The 23,302-nt window shown below is 35.5% G+C and overlaps 3 protein-coding genes across 3 annotated transcripts; 1 reads left to right on the top strand and 2 right to left on the bottom strand.

Annotated features, from left to right (window-relative positions):
- Window positions 1-7,294: 7,294 nt before the first annotated feature.
- On the bottom strand, window positions 7,295-8,035 carry LOC143637472 (protein LIGHT-DEPENDENT SHORT HYPOCOTYLS 4-like). Its single transcript, XM_077104855.1, has one exon. The coding sequence runs from the start codon at window positions 8,014-8,016 to the stop codon at window positions 7,411-7,413; it is 606 nt and encodes a 201-aa protein (XP_076960970.1). The 5' UTR covers window positions 8,017-8,035; the 3' UTR covers window positions 7,295-7,410.
- A 4,764-nt stretch (window positions 8,036-12,799) lies between these two features.
- On the top strand, window positions 12,800-16,334 carry LOC143637495 (11S globulin seed storage protein Jug r 4-like). Its single transcript, XM_077104875.1, has 4 exons — window positions 12,800-13,128; window positions 14,093-14,349; window positions 15,322-15,777; window positions 15,849-16,334. The coding sequence occupies exons 1-4, from the start codon at window positions 12,840-12,842 to the stop codon at window positions 16,263-16,265; spliced, it is 1,419 nt and encodes a 472-aa protein (XP_076960990.1). The 5' UTR covers window positions 12,800-12,839; the 3' UTR covers window positions 16,266-16,334.
- A 3,535-nt stretch (window positions 16,335-19,869) lies between these two features.
- Window positions 19,870-23,302, bottom strand: LOC143637496 (protein root UVB sensitive 2, chloroplastic-like). Its single transcript, XM_077104876.1, has 9 exons — window positions 23,173-23,302; window positions 22,288-22,376; window positions 22,124-22,208; window positions 21,982-22,041; window positions 21,813-21,906; window positions 21,630-21,727; window positions 20,827-21,006; window positions 20,636-20,758; window positions 19,870-20,444 (listed from the first exon to the last, which is right to left on the bottom strand). The coding sequence occupies exons 1-9, from the start codon at window positions 23,245-23,247 to the stop codon at window positions 20,031-20,033; spliced, it is 1,218 nt and encodes a 405-aa protein (XP_076960991.1). The 5' UTR covers window positions 23,248-23,302; the 3' UTR covers window positions 19,870-20,030.

Raw genomic sequence — 23,302 nt, 5'->3', positions numbered from 1 at the left:
TTAGCAGCTTTGTCTTGGAAGCACGTATCCCCACATTACCTTCATATCTATTTTCTAGTGCTTCCCATAGCTCTCTAGCAGTTTTGTACTTCTTGAATGTATGAAGAATCTCTTGTGGAAGAGCCATTGTTATTGCTGCATGAGCTTTACTCTCTGCCTCATACATTTTATTTTCCTCCTCTTCCATCTTACTGTACTTCTTAATTTGTTCTCGACCTTCAAACAAGGAAGTTGGTGGAATGTATCCGTCTTGAATGCAAACCCACATCTTAGCATCTTGATACTTCACATACTGTTCAAACCGATCTTTCCATGCAACGAAATCGGTACCCTTAAGCATTTTTAGAGCTTTAGTTGCTGAACCGGCTTCAACCTCCATTTTTACCAGTTCTGTAATGTTTATTGAAGTCATAGTTGAAAGAAACACGACTCGAAATACAAAGAAAGTTTTTATTTTATTTTATTTTGTAAACAGTGATCAGATAGCGAAGTTATAATAACTTCGCTTGTGGCTAACTTCGCTTGTGCTTAACTTCGCTGCTTCCTAACTTCGCTTGTACTTAACTTCGCCTTCACTATAACTTCGCTTAAACCTTATAAGTTCGCTTAAACCCTACGTACGACGACGGCAACTTCGCCTGATGAACACGAGTTTTTGCAGGTTTTAATTGGATGTATTGTGAGGAATGCGAAGGTGTTTTGGGGTTTATTTGATGGTGGGAGATGGGCAAGACACAAAAACTAGATATTTCAACGTAAACTCGTTCCGCGAATAGTCGAACGGAACAATCTTAACACCCGTGTGATAATCCCGAACCACACAATCACGAGCAAATGCTCTGATACCAATTGTAGGTTCCCAGCCGGATCTACAGAGGAGTATCTCGTAACACGAGGATGCAGAATCCCCACGTAATACGATACGAGCGTAAGATAGATAATACGTTGAACCGATAAACAAAGACACGTTACAATACTAATAAACACGATTGTATTGCAACACTTCAACACGTGATATCGATAATCACTAACACGTTCGTCTAAAAAGATTGATCAAAATAAGCCGAAGTGAGGTTTAAATAACCTCGACAACTTCGCCTAACATACTAGGCGAAGTTGTCATAACTTCGCTTATCTCCAAGTTCGCCTACATCCCAGGCGAACTTGTGTAAAACAATATTCAATACCAAAACAAACAATCTAACACGATTACAGACACATACAAAACACGAGATACTGAACTACTGACATTATGCACCAACAAATTCCAATCATTGTGAAAAAATTTTCCAGGCCCGTCACTACATCAAAACTCATGATGATCTTTAATGGCTAAAATTGTAAGGCCCCGAACTCGGTAGCCCTACTTTAACGTCGGATTTACTCATAAACACAGTTCTTACAGATCAGAGTTTACTAAAACCTTTCGCGGAATATAAAACTTTAACCGTTTATTACAAAACATTTAATCTTTTCTTTAAAACCATAACATAAAATATCATATCTATAATATCGTTTCTTCCATCTTCAGATGCCAGCCGTTCGATCCATGTCATGTGCCAACCTCATGCTAGCTCTTTAATCATATTCACCTGCGTGCATACTAAAAGTCAGCTACGCTGAGTGAGTTCTAGTTAATCAGGCAACATACAATACATATACATATCTTACATACATACATATCTTAACCTTGTATAATTATCCATAAGAGGAATGTCACATAACATCTATTAAAGGAACTATTACTATTACCCCTACTATTTATATTCTCCATAGAAGGACACTATATATATATATATATATATATATATATATATATATTCTCCATAGAAGGAACATCCTATATACTTCCGTAGAAGGAACACTATGCTTTCCATCAAAGGAGCACTGGGCTTTCCATTAAAGGAACACTATGCTTTCCATCAAAGGAACACTATGCTTTCCATCAAAGGAACACTCTATAAATTATCCGTAGAGGGAACTCTATATATAAGCTATCATTTAATATCCATATAAGGAGACGATCATCACTATTCTTGGCAATACGTGCAATATCCGAAGATCGTTCACGTATCGACAAACAATCATCATTTCATACAATATTCATACCTCTATTATTAACCTGACAATACGCGCAATATCCGAAGATCGTTCGCGTACCGACAAGCAATCATTCATATCTATCACATATCATATATAGCATACACTTACCACTTAAGGTAAGTGTATTAACTAATCACATCGAGTATGCACACAGCCTCGAAAAACATAACAAGGAATGGGGCTAGAAACTCACCTGAATGCGGTTACGTTCACCGTTAATAGTTATTCCCTTCTTGAGCTGTGCACGGCTAACTTTATAATATTTACATGTATCAAATAACTATTACTACTCATATTGTATTTCTATCTTTATATAACCCACAACGAACGGGGGTCCGGGGGCAGCGCCCCTGGCAGCGGGGTCCAAGGGGCAGAGCCCCTGGCTGGGGTTAAGCTACCAGGTCAGTTTGGAAAAATTTTATTTTCATTAACTGCCTTAACACATTTTCCATTAACATTTTAAATCATTTTCTAAGTTGGGCTTATTTGCTAAGCCTAAGATAATGGGCCAGTTTGCTTTGTATTAGATATGGGCTTAGCCCAACTGCCCATTATGGTACCTGGGCCCATCTGTTCACTATCTGGGCCCAACTGGATTCAGCCCAATACCCAACAGAGGACCGGCCGAGAACTCTTTGGCAGAGAACTCGTGACCGAGAACTCCTGCCATCGAGAACTCAATGTTGACCGAGAACCTCTTGGTGACCGAGAACCCAGTTACCGAGAACCCATGTCACCGAGTACTCTTGTTGACCGAGAACCCGTTTTGGCTGAAATCTCAGGTTGACCGAGTTCTCGCGTTGACCGAAAACCCATATGGAGGCTCAGGTCACCAAGAACCTTTGTCTGGTGCTTCCAGTTCATATTTTCTATCTTTAATTCCATTTTAGGTTCCATAACAGTTAATCGGTTCATGACTATCCTTTTTATCACGTAAACCTCAAACCTCATTAACCGTTTACGTTCTTTAGTGTCCTTTCACCACCATTCAATCCGTAGCATAAAGCATAAACCTTTAAGCATAAAACGTCTATTAAGCTAAATCTAGGGTTTTCTTGATGAACCGTTCATACCCGTAAGTTTGTTAAATCCATTCTAATCATCAAGTTTGCAACTTTATGGTTTATCTAAACCCGATCTACTCTAGGTTTGAGTTTCATGACTATTCATTCATAAAAACGTAACCTTTAAGGTCAAGAACATACCTCTATACAGTTTTGGGTCACGGCTAGCTTTGTTTATGGACTTGAATCGTGTATCTTGCTTAAATATTCAAGCTTTACAAGAATCTAGGCTCGGATTTTGGTCTTTAATCTTCCTCTTACTCAAGGCCGCATATGGCGGTGTCTATGTGTGTGTTTTATGGTGTGGAGAGAATAAGATGGAAAATATGGATGGAAATGGAAAGGATTATGGTTTAATGGGTATTTATACTCCCTTAAGCCCATGGACTCAAAGCCCATCTCTCCTTTTTGGTCCATAATTAATTCCCTTTAGTTAGCCTAGTTATCCTTTTATATTTATTATTTAATCCACTAACTCAACTATTTCACCCGACGCAATTAATATATTAAATATTATTTTAGAAATTTCGGGATGTTACAAAATTCAGCGTTGATTTATAATTATGTAATTTATATATTATCTAGAATGGTAATTTTGTTAATTATGCTAAAGGAATATTTTGACTATGAGCTTTTTTCATCTAATTTATTTATTTATTACTTAAAATAGAAAATTTTATATTTATTAGAAATAAAAATTTCTTTATTTATTCTAGTTAATTTTCTATACAAAATAAAAATTAATCATAATATATACTTGAGTAATAAAAAAGTTAATCTGGTTGGATTGTTAATAGAAGTAAAAATTTTGGCTTAAATGATTTATCTAGATAGAAAAGAGAAAAATTAGTTTTAATTAATAACTTTATCGGGCTGGTTTATATATAAACTAGTCAGTTGCCCTGCGCGAAGCAGCGGTGTATGCGCAAACGCAACCGGTGGTAGTACGTTTGTAACCTCGCAACTGTATGTGCGTAACCCGAAGGTGATATGCATTTAACGTGGCTTCGGATATGTAACCAGTGCCAGTAAGCGCGCCACATAATGCCTATACGCGAGAAACCCGATATGTATAAACAATATCATCCACGTAACTGATTAAAAAATTAGTTTTAATTAATAACTTTATTTGGCTGGTTTATATATAAACTAGTCAGTTGCCCTGCGCGATGCAGCGGTGTATGCGCAAACGCAACCGGTGGTAGTACGTTTGTAACCTCGCAACGGTATGTGCGTAACCCGAAGGTCATATGCATTTAACGTGGCTTCGGATGTGTAACCAATGCCAGTAAGCGCGCCACATAATGCCTACACGTGAAAAACCCGATATGTATAAACAATATCATCCACGTAATGATGCCTGAACGCGCGTAACTGGTGGCGACAAGCAAGAAGCAAAGATGAAATGTACTGTAATTTCAAAACCCAATCTGTTTTGACGGACATATTCTGACCCGAAAATGTTTTAACCCGAAGCCCAATTTGACATGAACCCTTTCGATCTAAACTCATCCCGACATGAACTAAAGTAACCCTTTTTGTATTAACTTGTTCCAATCCTAACCCGTTCCAACACCATTAGCCGAACATGCTCGACTCGTTGTCGGTAATAACTGATCACGTAACATGTTATTATTTTTTAAATTAATAAACTATAGCAATACTATACTCAAATTAAAGAGAAAAAAATGTTTGTTTTTATGGTGTAATTTTTTTTTAAAATATATTAACGTTTGAAAAGGTTACGACCGTTAAAAAACTGTGGGGTATGTGGTTTATAATTAGGGGAGAAATGTGAACTATTTAATATATTAACAAAACTTTATTGAACTTGAAGGACCATTTTTGTATATTATTTTGGAATAAGCAAAGACTATTTTACCCCTAAATTATTAAAATTATATGCATTGCTACTTGTACTATATGCAACAAGAGTGGTACCTCTTAAAATTTAAAAGGTCCTTTACTCTATATTATATATAGTATAGATATAGATACAGATATAGATAATAGTCTAATATAATTATAGAGTGAGCTCCATGTATGAGTGAGTAAATTATATAAATAATCCCCTTGAGTCCTTGATAGATAATCCATTATGTTTTATGCTAATCAACTCAGAACTCCCCTTGTATATAGGTTGTCATAAAAATATCAGTTTTTTTTTATTGTTCTAACCGTAACAGTTTTTTTGGGTTAATTTAGTTACAGAATGACTTTGTTAATTTGTCTTTTATTTATCAAATTGTGCTTGAATAATCTCACACTAATTAGAGGAGCATTTCAAGAAGTCAAAGTTTCTGTGTACGTGGTAGATCGATTTTCAAAAACGAATTAGTTGTTTTCTTAAAACAGACCCCTTAGCCCCTTGGATCCACGGTACGTAAAATCAACACAAACTTACTTTGCTATACATGTCACATGACCATCTACAAAAATACAGACTACCGTCTACAAAGTTACTTTTAATCTTCCACACAAGGTGTTATTAATGGAAGCATTTACCCCTATTTGCATCTTTTAAGCATAAAACTGAAATTGTAAAACATAGCCCTATTACTTAAATCATTTACTTCGCAAATAGCTGTTGGAGGCATATGTTAGACAGCCATCTATAATAAACCACAATTAGTGGTAAACATTGACGGTCGTTGGAATGATCTCAGGTCTCTCGTATCAACAACTGTGAAATTCAAGCACCATACAACCGTCCACTAGGAATCAAAACAACCATTTATCTTGCAGGGCTTGCGCTATAACCGCCAAAAAGTACAAACAACCGTCAAGGATTGTCCTTGACGGTTGTTTTGATTTTTTTTACTGTTGTGAGATTAGATTTGCCTGCGCGTGTAACACGCCCGAATTTTCATCATTAGCAATGTTTTAACGAAATGTGATATAAATGCATCTAGATACATATATATATACTTGAGTGACTTGTAAAGTAGTTTTCTAACTTTATGAGAAAGGCTGAATGGTTAGGTAACATTAGTATACAATATTCCAGTAAAATTAATGTACGACATATATGATCAATTCACCTTTGGGTCTACCTCGGTCACTGACTCAATGAACAAAGACTGGCATTTTCTTTGATCACTCTCTTCTTTGATTTATATTGAAAAGACAACACTAAATAATGACTCACGTTCCACCTGATAATTGAATTGACAAATTAGCAAATGATCTCGTGTAGATATAGCTAACAAACTTATACTAAAATATTTAGAGCACACAACTACTTATTTGTATTCCATATTGTCATTCCTCACATCCTTGAATAGTGAGTTGTAGAAATCGCTAAGCGCCGAGTAGGGACTAACGATTAATCATAATTATTCGGATTGGAATTTATCTGTAATTTTCCAAATATATATATATATATATATATGACAAATCTTATATATAAATTTTCAGTTTTGACCGATATTGACCAAATAACTATTAGTCGGGGACTAGGCGGTGCGATACCGACTAGGGAGTAATCGAGAATTAATTAACTCCTAGATGAGATTTTTACAACCATGGCCTTGAATGATACTTAGCAATAAGTATAACTGTACTCTTTACATATAGAATAGTTAATTTCATAGATAATCATCACATAATATTGCAACTCAGATTAAACTCAAATATAAATTAACCATTCATCATTTCACTAGCTTGCATATATTTGAAACATGCTTGATCAACCCAAGTCGGATCTTGTGTAAATATTTACCTGGTCAAAGAATGAATAAAACACAAGTTCTAGCAGTTGGATACTGGATCAAACTTATGTTGAAACCAAGATTTGAACAGATGCTAGTACTTTTTATCTTTGTTGTATAAATACACTACCCCAGCAGAAAGTACAATTACTGCTAGTAAAACTTCTGCAACCACTCGTAGTAGTGCTACTACTTTTGCTAATACCATGTAAACATTCAGATTAATAAACTTACTAACATAAACAAAAATACAAAATTACAATTCCACATTGTTCATACTTGAAAATAGCAATACTAGGTTACATAATTATATATAATACTAAAACCAGCCCTAGGGCAACAACAGGCGGATCAACTTAATAATATCTTGGTACAAGCAACAAACAAACGTAACCAGTAATATCCTGCTCATAGAAGGTTGACAATACCATAAACATCACAACTTAAAATCAAAGAAACTTAGATCAAGATTAACACCAAGATCCATAATCTGATTCTTGTGTGGATATATAATACTCTCTTTGTTTTGAAGTTCATATATGATCACCTGGTGGAACAGGGAAAGCTTGGAATGGTGAAAAGTTTGGTGTGAACAACTGTTGATGTTCTTGTGTTGGACCTCTCTTTCGTTTCTTCTTCTCATAGCTGATACCTCTTGCTTTTGACTGTAAGTCACGAACCTCGCGGAGGTAAAGCCTCACAGCACGAGCCCCAAAAGGGTTCGTCTCTGGAGGCCATCCGTTTTCCTCATAGGCCGCCCTGAGGCGGCCTATCAGGGCATCCAGACTGCCCCAGGCCTGTCGAAGTGGACAAGGACAAGGGGCAGGCGGATTTGGATGCCCGTAAAACGGGCATATCTGAGTATGGACTTTGGTTTTTCCAAATTGGTCCAGATATCTAAGAAACTCCAGAACATGTGCGCCGCTGCACCGGGAGAGTGTGAGCGGCGGACGGTGGTTCTTGAGGTACTGGCTGAAAGTGTTCCAGTCTCGACGCTTTTGGTTTTCGTAGCGGCTTGGGGTCGAAGTAATCGAAGGTGAAGTGGAGGAAGAGACGGCTGCCCCGGTGACTAAACTGTTGATGGCATGATGAGTGTTTTGGGAGTTGTTACAGCTTTCTATCTCTGGGTAAAGATCCATATTTTCAAGAAATTGAATTTGATGTGATTTAGGGTTTTCCTTATTTGGGTTCTTGAGAGAAGATCTAGGACATGATGGTTGTCTTTCAGGTCTTTCTGGTCTTGTCTGTAACTTCTAGACTTCTTTCATGATCAACAACAATATATTAACACATAAAAAGAAAGAAACAGATGATCAGAAAGCAGACCTACATACACAAGCAGGTAGCTTTCTTTGGGGAAGAAGAAGTAAATACAAGGAGTTTGAATTGATGGTTAGATTGATGTTTCCATATATGTGATGAGAGAGAGATTGGTGAGAGAGTTAGGGTTTGGTGAAAGTGTGATGTTTGATGAGAAATAGATTACAAGAAAATCTTGGGAAGATAGAAAAGGTTGGTGTGTGTTGTGTTCTGTCATGTAAATGCTAATCCTTCAAATTGGGTTTGCTAAAATAGGGCAAGCAAACCCCCAACTCTGGTTGAGTTTAAAAAATAGTTTATTAAAACGCTAGGCGCTAGTAATAAATGTTAACTCTAGCGTTCGTAATAGAGTCCCCATCTAGGGTTGTTCACGTGCCGATCTGTGCCTAGCCATGACAAGCTTGGGTCTGGCTCGGTTTAAACCGAGTTAGTTTGGCTCAACACGTTTGTAATGGAGTCCCCATCTAGGGCTCTTCATGAGCTCATCAGTGCCTAGTTATGGCAAGCTCGGATTCGGGTCAGTTTAAACTGAGCTGGCTTGGCTTGGTTTTAAAACCAAGCTAAAAGTTTGAGCTCAAGTTCTGCTGGTTTTAAACCAAGTTGGCTCAGCTCGATTTGATTTGGCTCAGATTTAATATATATATATATATATATATATATATATATATATATATATATATAATTTCAGACGAATACAAATAAGTTCATAACGAGTTCAACCGAATGCAAAATACATAGCGAGTTCAATTGAATACAATATAAGACCATTAGCATCTGAACCAATGTTTAGCATCCCCCTTCTTTTTCTTTTTTACTTTTTTTAATAATATATTATATGTATATAAAGATAAATTATATTAAAAATAGAATAATTTGAGCTGAAATGAGTTGTCAAACAGATCGAGCCATATCTAGCAAGCTTTTGCCGAGCTAGCTTTGAACGAACCCCAAACCACGAGCTTTTTGACCAACATCCCTTCATCACACCCAAAATATAACAAAGATATGAGATTTTTTTTTCTTTTTCACTCATACATTGAATTACTCATCCTCGTAACTCATACTATTAAATTATATGACAAACTAAAGTAAATCTTCATATTTGAGGTTCGCTATCCATTCCTATTCTATAGTTTAATATGGTAAAGAGTGAAAAAAAATATTATTTAATTGATTATGAGTATATATAGAGAATCAAATATAGAGTATTCATTGAAAGTAAGTAAATTTTATAGGTATAAAATAAAGATGTAAATTAGTAAAGTTATAATACTATGAGTGGGCTCTACCTGATTTACGGTAAGATAATTTGCTCTCAATGTAAATTTTTCTATACAAGAAAGGATCACTCATAGTGTAAGTGATTGAAAGCTTAGTGACCATGTGAATTTCTGAACCAATACCAACTGAATCGAACTTTTAATTTGATTTATCAAATAAACCCGAATCAGTGTTCTAGCTAGAACTTACCAAAGCAAATTTGATACCATCGTTAGGTTTCATGCCTTCGAATTAAAAGTATTTAGGATGATGAAAAAGATGCTTGAACCTTTAGGAGTCCAATTGCAAGTAACTAAAACATGAATACCAACCATAGGGTGTTAACATGTGATGCAAGTGACTTGACTGTTGAGAATACAACATCAGCCCCAAAGGGAGTGTGAGGAGGGTGACCGACCAAAAACGGTGCTCTCCCGAGAGGCCTAAAATTGTAAAAATATATATATATATATATATATATATATATATATATATATATATATATATATATATATGCATAACTTTGTTAAACTACGGGATAATTTGAAAACCAACGGCTTTACATCAGTAACATATTATAAACCATTAAAGAAAGATTCACAAAAAATAACTAGGTATGCGTAACTTTGTTAAGCTATGGAATAAATTTTATTTAATTTTAAATTGCAGTTGAAAATTACATGTAACCTAATTTTTATTCTTTTTGAATCTGGATGTTAACATGCATGAGTGATGTTGTATTCCCTCTTAACATAGTCCACACCTTTATTCAGTGTCATATCAACATTCATGTCTGGTTACATGGAAAGTTAAGAAAATGATCTCACGAACAGCCCAAAACAGCATGTGTGCAATAGAAAACTTGTTAGGCCGATCGTTGTCTATCTCGGACGCACTATGCAAAAGAAAGGTACTCGCAGAGATCAAGTGGTGCGCCCGTCATGCAAAGACTCATTGGAATCGGTCAACCATGTTCTAATATCTTTTTATGTTGCATCGGTTATATGGAAACTTGTTAGTGTTTGGTTTAGCATTTGACCGATCTATGCGTTTGAAGTAAAGGACTTATTGAAGATTCATCGTAAGATCAACACACACGAAGGTAAAAGAAAGGCAATCATATCAATCATCCTCACGACATGTCAGTGCTTATGAAAGGCTAGGAAGGAGTCCATATTCAATAGCAAGCAGGTGTCTATCAATAGAATCAAAGAAGATATAAAACACATCTCGTTTTTACGTGTGAAGAATATGGAGAAAATGGTTGGACTAGATTGGGAGGCATGTTTTCATTGTGTGGCGAATCCCCATGGCGTTTTTGGAGAACGAGTTCGTGGCAGCACGAGAAGTGGATAATTTGAAGTGGGTTTAATTATGTGGAATTAAATGGATTGTTTAAAGTGGGTTTATTTGGGCTCATATTTCATGAGAAAATGGGCTACATTTGGGGCTCTTAAACAATACCCTTTTGGTTCCTACAATTTAACACAAAGCTTAAGCTATTTACACCAACAAATTTACTAGTTGTACCAAACTCGTCAGAAAAAACCGGCGCATTGTAGTGGATGTAGTACCTATTGGATTTCATTGTACTTGTTATAGTATGTTCAAACCTACGTGTTGCAACTTGCAACGGATATCAAACAAAATATAAAACCGAAAATATATAACGTGACTGGTTAATTGGTTAGATTAATATGTTGGTGATTAAAAAAGGAATAAAAATGTTAATAATAAAATGACAAATCCCAAAAAATATAATGTATTCGATTAATTTGTTAGGTTTACACGTGAGTTAACTAAAAAATTATAAAATAAATCAAAAAGAAAAAGATATGAACAGCAAAAGGATTGTAAGAAAGATGGAGACTACGTTTATTTTATTAACATTTATAACTAAATTGTTTTTTAATATAGTATTTATTTTCTAAATTTAATAAACGATAAAAAATAAATAAAACTTATATATTGATTTTAACGTATATATAAAGTATATTAAAGTCTTTTAATATAAGTCAAATATAATAAAATATTAGTAATTGTATGCTCACCGAAGAGTAAATGGCAAAGAAAAAAAAAGTTACCCTGAATTTAAATGATATCTCATATATTTTTACACGTGTGTCCCATTATTAATAGTTTAATACAAGTGCCATCCCAAATCAGCAAGCTACAAAAGATAAATGATGAAGTGTCAAAATGGGATATTCTCATATTCCTTTGTGAGTGTCATCCTCGTCCGTCGATGTCCCGTTACACGTGTTAGGATGATTTTAGAAAATAAACAGCCGCAAATATAGTTTTTATATTTTTTGTTTTATCAGCTGATTTTCTTTTTCATGTGTCAATGCTCATGCTATTTATTTGTAAGGAAAAAAAACTCAATAATTATTAGAGATAAAGTCAATAAAATTCCTGAGTTGCTTTACCACATAAAAACAGTCGCTAAGTCTTGTCTCAAATACTTTGTGATAAACAAACCTGTTGAATTAGATGACATAAGTCAATGAATTGGAATAATATACTTAGAATGCAAAGCATTAATAGACAATCTCACAATTCGATTTCACGCTCCAATCACTTTATCCACGTTCATCCCTACCTCCTTTATATATCTTTCGAGGCCTACACCAAGTCCCATTATACCCATGGGATTTTCCGGTCAATCCCAACCCCTCCCCCAAAAAAAACTGATCTCATGAACTCTAGTTTATTCTTTATCTTAACTGGTATTAAGAATAAAGACATAATAAACACCAATAGAACCCAAAATCGAGGTGAGCAAGATCAATCTACCTCTAGTGGAAAGTATTTTCTAACTTGATAACCTCTATCTCCGGCACATTAGTTCAACGTCTATTTTATTATTGCAATTCACATGAAGCGCACAAGTCATCACCTTGTCGCCTCTTAAAAAACGCTCGCTTTTGGTACAACATTCGCTATATATAGTCCAAAAGCACACGACATGGCGCCTTGTGTCGCATTGGTCCTAGAGAGCCTAGACACGTTTAGTAGGTGGGCGCTTTTCTAAACCACGTGTTTAATACTATACTTAATACACAAACTACAAACTTAAAAAGTAATTACACTACATGAGTACATGTACAAATTAAATTAGACTATAAGGTATGACACACATATTCTATTCGAACACAAAATCCAAACAAGACAGTGAGACACCCGGTGCCGCTCTTTGATGTGCAAAACCAGAACCCCACTCAATATTTGAGGTGTTACCTAGTCATCCTTCCATGCCATGCAGGCTGCAACTTGTCTTTAATTATCCTGACACCACCACCCTATGTGTCCACCCTTCCACCTCGTTAAATACCACCACCACCAATTCACCATCACCTCACAACCCAACCAAGCAACCAAGATGGCTAAACTCTTTGTTTCCTTAAGCTTCCTCCTTCTCATCCATGGCTGCCTTGCCTTCCAACGTCCCTTTACTTTCCAACAGCAAAACCAGTGCCAGATTCAACAAATCAATGCTCTTGTACCCGTTGAACGAGTCCAGTCCGAAGGTGGCTTCACCGAGTTCTTTAACTCTGAGGAACAGCAGTTCCAGTGTGCCGGTGTAGAGGTCATCCGCCACCAGATTCGTCCACGAGGACTTCTTTTGCCCTCCTACGCTAACTCCCCTATCCTCTTCTTCGTTGAACAAGGTATATATATTAGTGTGCTCACAATGAGCACATGTTTAGATACGATAAGACTTGTTTAGTAAAAAAGTGTGATATTAAATATATATATATAACCTTACATTGATTAATGTAACATAAACCTATAATAGAAACTTTAATATAAAAACACTTTTATTGCATCTCATCGTGTATTGTGTTATTTAGAGCTCGATCTATTGTGTTATCTATACACACCGTCTAACATCTAATACCACACCACACTGTTTCAAACAACCCTCTTGAATAGAGGTGGTACACCCGTTTTAACAAAAAAATTTGAAGTATATGGCGTTCTATGGTCAGAACGGCCTGGCCTACAGGCCTGGCCGTTTTAACGAAAAAAAAAACTTTATGTGTAACTATCTATGGTCAGAACGGCCGGCCGTCCAGATATTTGCTTGATAGGCACTTTAACTAGTATTTTTATTTTTCATGCTTTTCCTTTTGTGGACCCGGCCATCGATATTTGCTTAATCAAATGTTCATGATCTAAGAATTTTGTGGACGGCCATTCAATGTTGTACTCCCTCCGTCCCATCCGTCCAATTATAAGTGTTCTAATTTGATTTTTCAAGTCTTTCTTGTTTAACTTTGACCGACAATATATTTTTTTTTTGTGTTATATAATACTTGATGTAAAATATATGAATGGATTGGGTTTTTAATGTATTTTACATTGATATAATTTTCATCAATTATTATATGACACGAACAAAAATATTTACGGTCAATGTTGCAAAAGAAAGACTTGAAAAGTCAAACTAGGACACTTATAATGGGATGGAGGGAGTAGGACACTTATAATGGGAGGGAGTAATATATAGCCTAATTAATTAAATCATAACAAAATTATAATAAGATCATATTATAGTTATATCAAACTTACGTATAAACTATAAATAATCAATATATTGATATATTATTATTTGTTGGTTGGGAAATATAGGAAGTGGTTTCCAAGGAGTGATGTTGCCTGGCTGTCCGGAGACATTCGAAGTGTCGACGGAACAATTCGAAGGACGGAAAGTTGGAAGCTCGTTCACCGATCGCCACCAGAAGATCGAACATTTCCAGCAAGGAGACGTGGTGGCCATCCCTACCGGAGCCGCACACTGGCTTTACAACGACGGACAGAGTGATCTTGTTATCATTGCTTTACTCGACACCACAAACAATGATAACCAGCTTGATTCAAACCACAGGGTAATTAGTCTATATAATAGCCTACTTACATTACATGTACCAGAAACTAGAAAGCTAACAAAATTGGCGGACTGTTTTGCGACCAAATCATAGTTGGACGCTAAATTTGTGACTGTGATTTTGGTCGCAAATCAGTCGCTACTTTTATGATCATTTTTTTTCTTACAATTTTCTAGTTTTTTAGTACCTTTTTTTTTTCATGTCAATTTTCTAGTATAGTGTTTTCTATATGGTTACAATTATCCAGTTTTATAATACCATATTTTTTTTGGGCTTCATTACGTCTTAATGGTTCATAGCCTCTTGGTTATTAAAAGGCTACGTTTTAATGGTTCATAGCCTATAAATGGCTATGAACCTAGTTTAAGAGAGGTTCATAGCCTCTAAATGGTTAAGAGATTCGTAGCATATGAATGGTTAGATATTCTTAAGTCTAAATGCTTAAAAGTTAAAACTCATGGTTACTTCTTGACCATTCAGACTTAACGTCATTAACCATTCAGACTTAAAGTCATTAAGAGGTTATAAACTATTCAATGTTTTCTTCTTTTGTTACAACTACGTCTTAAAAGTCATGGTTACCTCTTGACCATTCAGACCTAAGGTCATTAAACATTCAGACTCAAGGTCATTAAAAGGAGTCATGGTTACCTCTTGACCATTCAGACCTAAGGTCATTAAACATTCAGACTTAAAGTCATTAAGAGGTTATAAACCATTCAATGTTTTCTTCTTTCGTTACAACTATCCAGTTTTTATTTGGTACTTACCTTATCTTTTTATGTTACAACTATCCAGTTTTTATTTGGTATTTACTCTTATCTTTTTATGTCGTTGCAATTGTCCAATTTTCTTGTACCGGTTATAATTGTCCAAATTTTTATTTTGTTTTTGTTTTTGCACTTACCATTATCTTTTAATTAATATCAGTGTCCCAGTTGTCTAGTTTTTAATTAATGTTTGTTGTTGTAGAGATTCTTCCTAGCCGGAAGCTCACAAGGAGAACAAATACAACAGACACAACAAAGTTCATGGCAAAGACCGACTCAACAAGGGCAATCACAACAAACCGGGGCCGATAACATATTCAAAGCATTCCCAGTTGAAATAATTGCATCCGTGTTTAATGTAGATCAAGAGACGGCACAGTTGCTCAAGAGTGAGAATGACCAGAGGGGTCACATCGTGTTGGTGGAAGGAGGCATGCAAGTTATTCAGCCACCGTTCCACCCTGAAGAAAAATACTACGATGGTCTTAATGGTCTAGAAGAAACCATTTGCTCATTGAAGTTACGGATGAACATCAATGATCCTTCAAAAGCCGATTTCTACAACCCGCAAGCCGGTCAAAGCACAAACCTTAACAGCTTCAAGTTCCCTGTTCTTAAGGAACTTCAACTCAGCGTCGAACGTGGCGTTCTCAACAGGGTAAGAAAAGACTTCAAACTATAGTGTCGCCATATGAACGAATTAATTAATGAAAAGTATTGTTTTTACAGTTCGCTATAGTGTCACCATACTGGATACCAAACGCGCACAACATACTCTACGTGACAAACGGAGACATGAGGATCCAGATAGTCAACGACCAAGGCATGGAGGTGTTCAACGACCAAGTCTACCAACAACAACTAGTGGTGATCCCACAGGGTTTTGCGGTGGTGAAACAAGCGGGTGAACAAGGGTGTATGTGGATATCCTTCAGGACCAACGACAACTCGGTAATAAACACCTTAGCTGGAAAGAACTCGGTCATGAGGGCGTTGCCGTTGGACGTCATAGCATATTCGTATCAGTTGTCGAGGGAAGACGCTCAAAAACTCAAGTACAATAGGCGGGAATCTGTGATGTTCGAACACGGTCAGACATCCTACCAACGTGTTCCCCCCTTTGTTGGTGGTGACCAGAAGGCTTAAGGTTGTGGTTGGATGGTCGAGACTAGAGTACGTTTGTTAAGAATAATAAAATTAAGGTGTTGCGGTTTGTTGGTTGATCAGTGTGGAGCTGTATGTAAAAGACTACGAGGCCTTGAATAATAAAAGAACCTACGACCCTTAGTTCGTTTAATTTATAGTGATGTTGCAGTATAAACTATTTTGCTTAATGCCACATACATAGAATCATATCTTATTAAATCCAAATCCAAATATAAACTGAATCAAACGAACAACAAATTCGGACTACTAATAATTAAAAACAACTATATGATCAAACATACGAATGCAATCAAAACGATGGAGATTGAGACGTTGACGACCGAAGCAAGATGATAAAACCAGAGCAAATAAAAACGTAACAAAATGATAAAACCTGATATTTTAAAAATATGGATATAAGCATCCATAAGCCCACGAACACTACAAGCCATCACCCTCTCACTTACATCCAACCCCACAAATCAGCACATGCAAAACACAAAAATACATATAAACGCAATTATACTTTTGGATACAGATTGAATTCATATTTTTAACATTTAATTTATGGTCTTATAAAGACCACCCTGCACATCACCGTTCACCCCCGCAAGCCATCCACCCTTGCATCATTCAAGAATAACAGCATCTTCAATGCTTTGTTTTGGGTTTCAGATATTGAAAGTTAATCTTGAAACGGTTCATCAAGAAAGTTGAAGGGGCCGGCTAAGTGAAAGAATTTTAGTAAGTTTATTTTGGTACGTTTATTTAGTATGGTAAGAATAAATTAGTTATTTAGTTTCCTAGAATGAGTTGTCTTGTTTTACAAGTTGTTAGTTTAGTATAAATAGATGGTTAGGGTTTATGTAATTTGTAAGAGTTAAGAATTATAATATAACAAAGAAATAGTCGATCTTGGTTGAGATCAAATATTGTGTTCTTGGGCCTGATTTCCAACAATTGGTATCAGAGCTTGGGGTTAGCGGTTTTGAGAGTCGTTCTTCAATAAGGGGGAGCAGCCCCTAGCGGGGTTGCAACGCCGGTTAAACCGAAGGTGGTGATTGACGGCTGTAAAGGAGGTGTTTGGAGTGAAATCGGTGGTCGAATTAATTGTCGATCAAGTGGTGTCTTAATTTTGAAATCGTTGGAATTAAATTTGGAGGAGTTCCAAGTTGGTGAAAAGTCCATGTGGCGGCTTCTATTTTTTTTGGAATATCATTCATGAAGTCATAATATTAAATAAAAGGTGCCGTCGCAACAATAATTTGATAAAGATGTTGATTTGTGTATCACACTAAGTCATGGCTAAAAAGAGGCAACTTTGGTTGGGTAAGACATAAATTGGGTAAGTTTATTGGGTAGGTTCAACTTGGTTGTTTGATTGTGTTTTATTGTGTTGGACACCCTTTCTCGCCAAGGTTGAAAATCATAGCGAGGAGTTTGATTTTCATGGCGGAATAACCAGCGGGCGTGTCGCGGAAGAAACAAGCCGAGAAGAAAGTAGTTTGACGACCGAAAAGACGGAATAGTGGGGTGCTATTGTTTTTGTTGGTGGTTGATATTAGTTTATGCATATCAAGGAAGAGTGTGACAGGGTGGTAAAATTACGATCAAATTAAGGTTTGTGTGAAAAGTGACGCAAGCCGAGAAGAAAGTAGTTTTCTTTGTTTTTGTTCTTTTCTTTTAACAAAGTAGCAGTTGCAAGAAGGGAGCAGGTTTGTTTTGAATCTGTGTTTTAGAAAGCAAGTCCGTTTCAGCAAGTTGCAAGAAAAATTTGATCAACAAGTAGGTCAGTCAGATAAGCAAGTAGGTCTGTAGCAAGAAAACCTGATTAGCAAGTGGGTCAGGAGCAAGAAAAACCGGTTAGCAAGTAGGCCGGAAACTGATTAGCAAGTTGGCCAGAGCAAGTTCGGAGCAAGTAATATGATCCTATGATCAGAAGTAAAAGCAAGAAACCCAGTTCGGGTTATAGCAAGAACAAAATTAAATTTGCAAGAATTGAAGCAAGAGAAAGAAACTCATTTTCGAGTTAAAGATAGATCGTTAGCAAGAAAGAACAAAACAAGAAACCTCAAAGCAAGAAAGTTTAATTCATCAAAAGAAAGATCTTAACAAGAAAGAATGATAAGAATGAGCAAGAAGCAAGAAAAGAAGAGAATCTGTCGGTTTCAAGATTAAGGGGGAATATTGAAAGTTAATCTTGAAACGGTTCATCAAGAAAGTTGAAGAGGCTAAGTGAAAGAATTTTACTAAGTTTATTTTGATACTTTGATTTAGTATGGTAAGAATAAACTAGTTATTTAGTTTCCTAGAATGAGTTGTCTTGTTTTACAAGTTGTTAGTTTAGTATAAATAGATGGTTAGGGTTTATGTAATTTGTAAGAGTCAAGAATTATAATATAACAGAGAAAGAGTCGATCTTGGTTGAGATCAAATATTGTGTTCTTGGGCCTGATTTCCAACATCAGATTTTCTTAATTTTGGCTACATTTATACGTTTTGGTTTTCATTTATGCGTTTCGATCTCCATTTATGCCTTTTGTCCATCATTTATGCGTTTTGGCATCCGTTCGTGGATTTTGGCTTCCGTTTATACGTGTTGGCCATCATTTATGCTTTCGGCTTCCATTTCTACATTTTGGCCTCTGTATATGCATTGTTGCCTCCAATATACATTTTGGCTTCCATTAATGCATTCCGGCATCCATTTCTTCAATTTGGCCTCCATTTACACATTTTAGCTTCCATATCTTCATTTTCTTTTACATTTATTGGACTCCATTTATGCATTTTGGCCATCAATTCTTTATTTGCGCCTCTATTTATGTGTTTTGGCATCAATTTATGCGTGTTGGCCTCCGTTTATGCGTTTTGACTTTCATTTATGCATTTTTGCTTTCATTTCTTCATTTTGGCTTTCATTATGCGTTTTGGCTTCCGTTTCTTCATTTTGACTTTCATTTCTTCATATAGGCTTCCATTTATGCATCTTAGTATCCATTTTTGTATTTTGGCTTTCTTTATGCATCTTGGCCTCCATTTATACATTTTCCCTCCATTTATGAATTTTGGCATTCATTTATGCATTTTAGCTTCCATTTATGCATTGTAGCTTCCATTGCTTCATTTTGGCTTTGATTTTTTTACATTTTATCCTCTATTTATGCGTTTTGGCTTTCATTTCTTTATTTTTGTGTCCAATTATTTTTTTTGGCTTCATTTTTTTCATTTTGACATCTATTTATGCATTTTTAATCACACGTAACACTTATGACTTCTCTCAAGTGCCCCAAAACCATATTCTTCTATTTTTAGCAAAAATTGAATTATGCTTATAATTTAAAAGTATTTTATAATCCCTTTATACATAATATTTTGAAAACATAAAATGTGAAAAATCTTTTATTTATATTGTATATAATTGGTCCCATGTTTAAAAATTGTTTATGAATCTCACATCCATATTTCACGGCCAAAAATAAGTTCATCTAAACATCAAATCAATATCGATATCATTAAAACCTTGAGACTTTTTTTATCCAAGAACTTGTTCATCTATACTGTAATGAATGAAAGATAAGAGTTTTCCGTTAGGTGTTTTGACCAAATAAGATCATTTAGTTTATTAAAGAACCACATCCTATGATCTATGATATAACTATATAAGAGCCACTTGCTTTCAAAACAAAAACCATACTTCCATTCAGCATTTCATCTAAAACATGCATATACATGAAAACCTAATTACAAAATAAATCTACACAACTAGAAACCATAACGACTACCCGTTCCGTCTAGAAACCGATCGGTATGCCACCCTTTTGCGCGTAGCTCAGACACCAGTGTCGGCATTACCATATTCATCTTTTCATAAGCTTCTTCTAACACTTCAACCTCTCGGTTGGCGGCCAAAGAGGCATAAGCCGCCACCAACCACCCTCGTAACGCATCCTCACCGCTAGCGGTCTGCTCCAACACCATATCTAAGGATGTATTTCCAAAATTCAAAACAAATTTTTCATCTGGAAATATTTCTTTGAGCTGTCGAAGTTTTGAAGGCTTCATAACTTTGTGCAAATTTCTTCCCACTTTAACATTTCCCGCCCCTTTTATTACTCTCCCCGGAAATAAAAGATCCTCTTTGAATCTTAGGTCTGCAGGACTTGATACCTTTCCTGTCTGAATTGTAGCATACAGTTAAATAACCGAATGAGTCAAAACAGTTTGACCAACTAAATATTAACATATTTATCCATTAGTATGTATATAAAAATGCTTCGTTCCTATTAGGTTCTGAATAACACTAATGACATATGAGTAATAACATTAATTAGATATCAAAAAAGTAACAAGAGAAAACGAAACATAACCTTCAAGAAATCTTCTATGATCATTGCAGTTCGTTGTAGATTTAACGTGTTAATAGGAGCCGATCTCATTTCTTCATATGTACTGTAAATATGTATTGCAGAAAGAAAAGATCCAACAAGCATCTGCAAAACAGCAATAAAGATTTAAAATACGCAAACCATTTTGTTTGCAAGATATTAATAGTATATACCTTTCCTTGCATTGATGAACAAACCGTAGAAACTAACTGAATCCCAACACCTAATCCGACCACATTAAACACAGTAGAAATCGCCTCGCCTTTTGCATATAGATCGCTAAGATTGCCCTCTTTCGCGAACGAAGAATAAATTGGCAATCTTGTTGCTCTTGCAGCAACAGTTGCCATCCCCTATTAAATTAACAAAATCAAGATCTGTTATTGATGAGATAATTATCATGTAAACTTAAGTTTGTAAACGAACCGAATGAACACGAACAATAACGAACAAGGTTTTCTTTTTTGTGTTTGTTCTTACAGAAAATGAGGGTGTTCGTTTGTTAATAGTATAAACAAATGAATCACGAACACAAACAAATGAACACGAACAGGGCATATTTTTGTTTGTTTGTTTAACTTTAAGCGGACAGAAAATCAAACTACACGAATGGGGTTTTCTTGTTCGTGTTCATTCGTTAAGAATATGAGCGTTTTTGTCTTCGTTTTTGTCTTTGTTTGTTAATAGTAAAAACAAGCATTTCACGAACGTAAACAAACACAAACGAACAAACGTAATTGAAAGTAGATAAAAAATCATAACCGGGCAAACACCATTAAAAGTAAACGTGGATATCAATCTGTAGTGCCAAGATTAATAAAACTAGACTAATTGTAACGGACATAAAAGTCAAATTCAATATATGATTAAACGTAAACGAACAACAAACATAAAAGAGTCAACGTTCATGAACATAAATGAACGAGTGAGACATGTGTTCATATCCGTTCGTTCAAATAAATAAACAAAAAATTACCTTTGCAAAGTTTCCAAGTCCAGCCATTTCAAGAAACAATTGAGGGCATAATGGGGAAAGGACTTCTAAACCGGTGCCAAAGTCATATAACACATCAGCTAAAAGTCAAAAGTACAATATTTCAGTGAAAATGTTAACAAAAAGTTTTAAAAATATGTTCAGTGGAAATGGAATGATTCAAACCAAAAATCCTCCATCGTTTGGGTTCAGAATCCATTCTTGCACCTAAATTGCTACATATTAGCTTTCCCACATGCTGCATACCATCTTTAAGTATCTATTTGAAAATTTAAACCAACAGTCAATTAAAATGATTTTGATCTCATGATACCTGTTAGAAACTCATTCTTACCCAACTAACAGCAGTTGCTTGTGCAGGTGTAGGTCTCAATCCTGCAGCGTATAACAATGACTGCAAAAGAAATATGATAAATCAATAAATACATTTTATAATGAATGGAATTATGTGATAATATGAAGTATCAAAAGAATACCTGCGTTGATAACACAGATAATGCTGCACTGGAAAGGTGTTGTAATGCTCTAAATTGTGTGTATCTGAGATACCCTTCATTAACACTGCACTAGATTGAGTTTCATAAGAAATGGCAGTTAAAAAGTTTAAATGACAACTTAAAATTGGGGTTTATGAACTCACCTATATGGATAACCGGAAGGGAAGAAAGTATTGACAAAAGACTCAGAAACTTTGTGGATAATTGGTCTTGAATCATTAAGCACCTTCACCTAAAAAACAAATCCCCAATTAACTACGGCAAATCATAAACAACCTCCAAAGAGCAATAACCGAATCGTCAACCAAAACTGAATTGAAAACCAACGAGACCAAACCGAAATTAACCAAAAATCGATTAACCAAAAATCAGTTATCAGTTTTTGGTGTACCCTGGGTTAACCGAAATTAACAGAACCATTCATATTTTCATATAGTTCAATCTTTTATACATTCATTTCATGTATTTCATGCTTTATTTATACCTACATTTAATGTACTTATACCTACATTTCATGTAAATATACCTCCATTTCATGTATTTATGCATCAATTTCATGTAATAAGTAACCAAACTAACCAACAAAACCGAACCGAAATTAACCAATATCAGTTATTGGGGTGTACCCTCGGTTAACCAAAATTAACTTAACCGAACTTAACCATTTGTATTTTCATATATTTCTTAGCTTATACCTCCATTTAAAGTATTTATACATCCATTTCATATTATAATACCTGCATTTCATGTATTTATACCTCCATTTCACGCATTTCTAAGCAAAAATGTTAACCCAAGTTTGGTTTTTGTTATAAACCGAAACTAAACGAATCAAGCCGAAAAATAACCAAATTACCCAAAACCCCATTGGTAAAACTTCAGTTTAAGTTGAGGCTAATAACAGAATTTATCATTTTAGTTATGACTTTCTGGTGTATCAAAACTAAAAAAAACCCAAAATTTGTTATAACTTGTAATTGGCATTTCGTCGAACACCTAACAGGCATAAATTAATAAATAAAACTCACGGAGAGTTGGCCGTCGGGTTGAAACTGAAAGTGGCGGGAGACGGTGTCGGATGTCTCAGTCCAGGAGACGACCATCGGGACTACTTCCGGCAGCGTATCTCCGGCTTCTTTCTTCAGCAGGTTTATCTTT

This window comes from Bidens hawaiensis, unplaced genomic scaffold (genome assembly GCF_021521415.1).
Source record: "Bidens hawaiensis isolate Kalapana, Puna unplaced genomic scaffold, B.hawaiensis_p1.1 tig00008321_1, whole genome shotgun sequence".
Taxonomy (NCBI): Eukaryota; Viridiplantae; Streptophyta; class Magnoliopsida; order Asterales; family Asteraceae; genus Bidens; species Bidens hawaiensis.
This window is presented reverse-complemented; position numbering and strand designations above follow the sequence as displayed.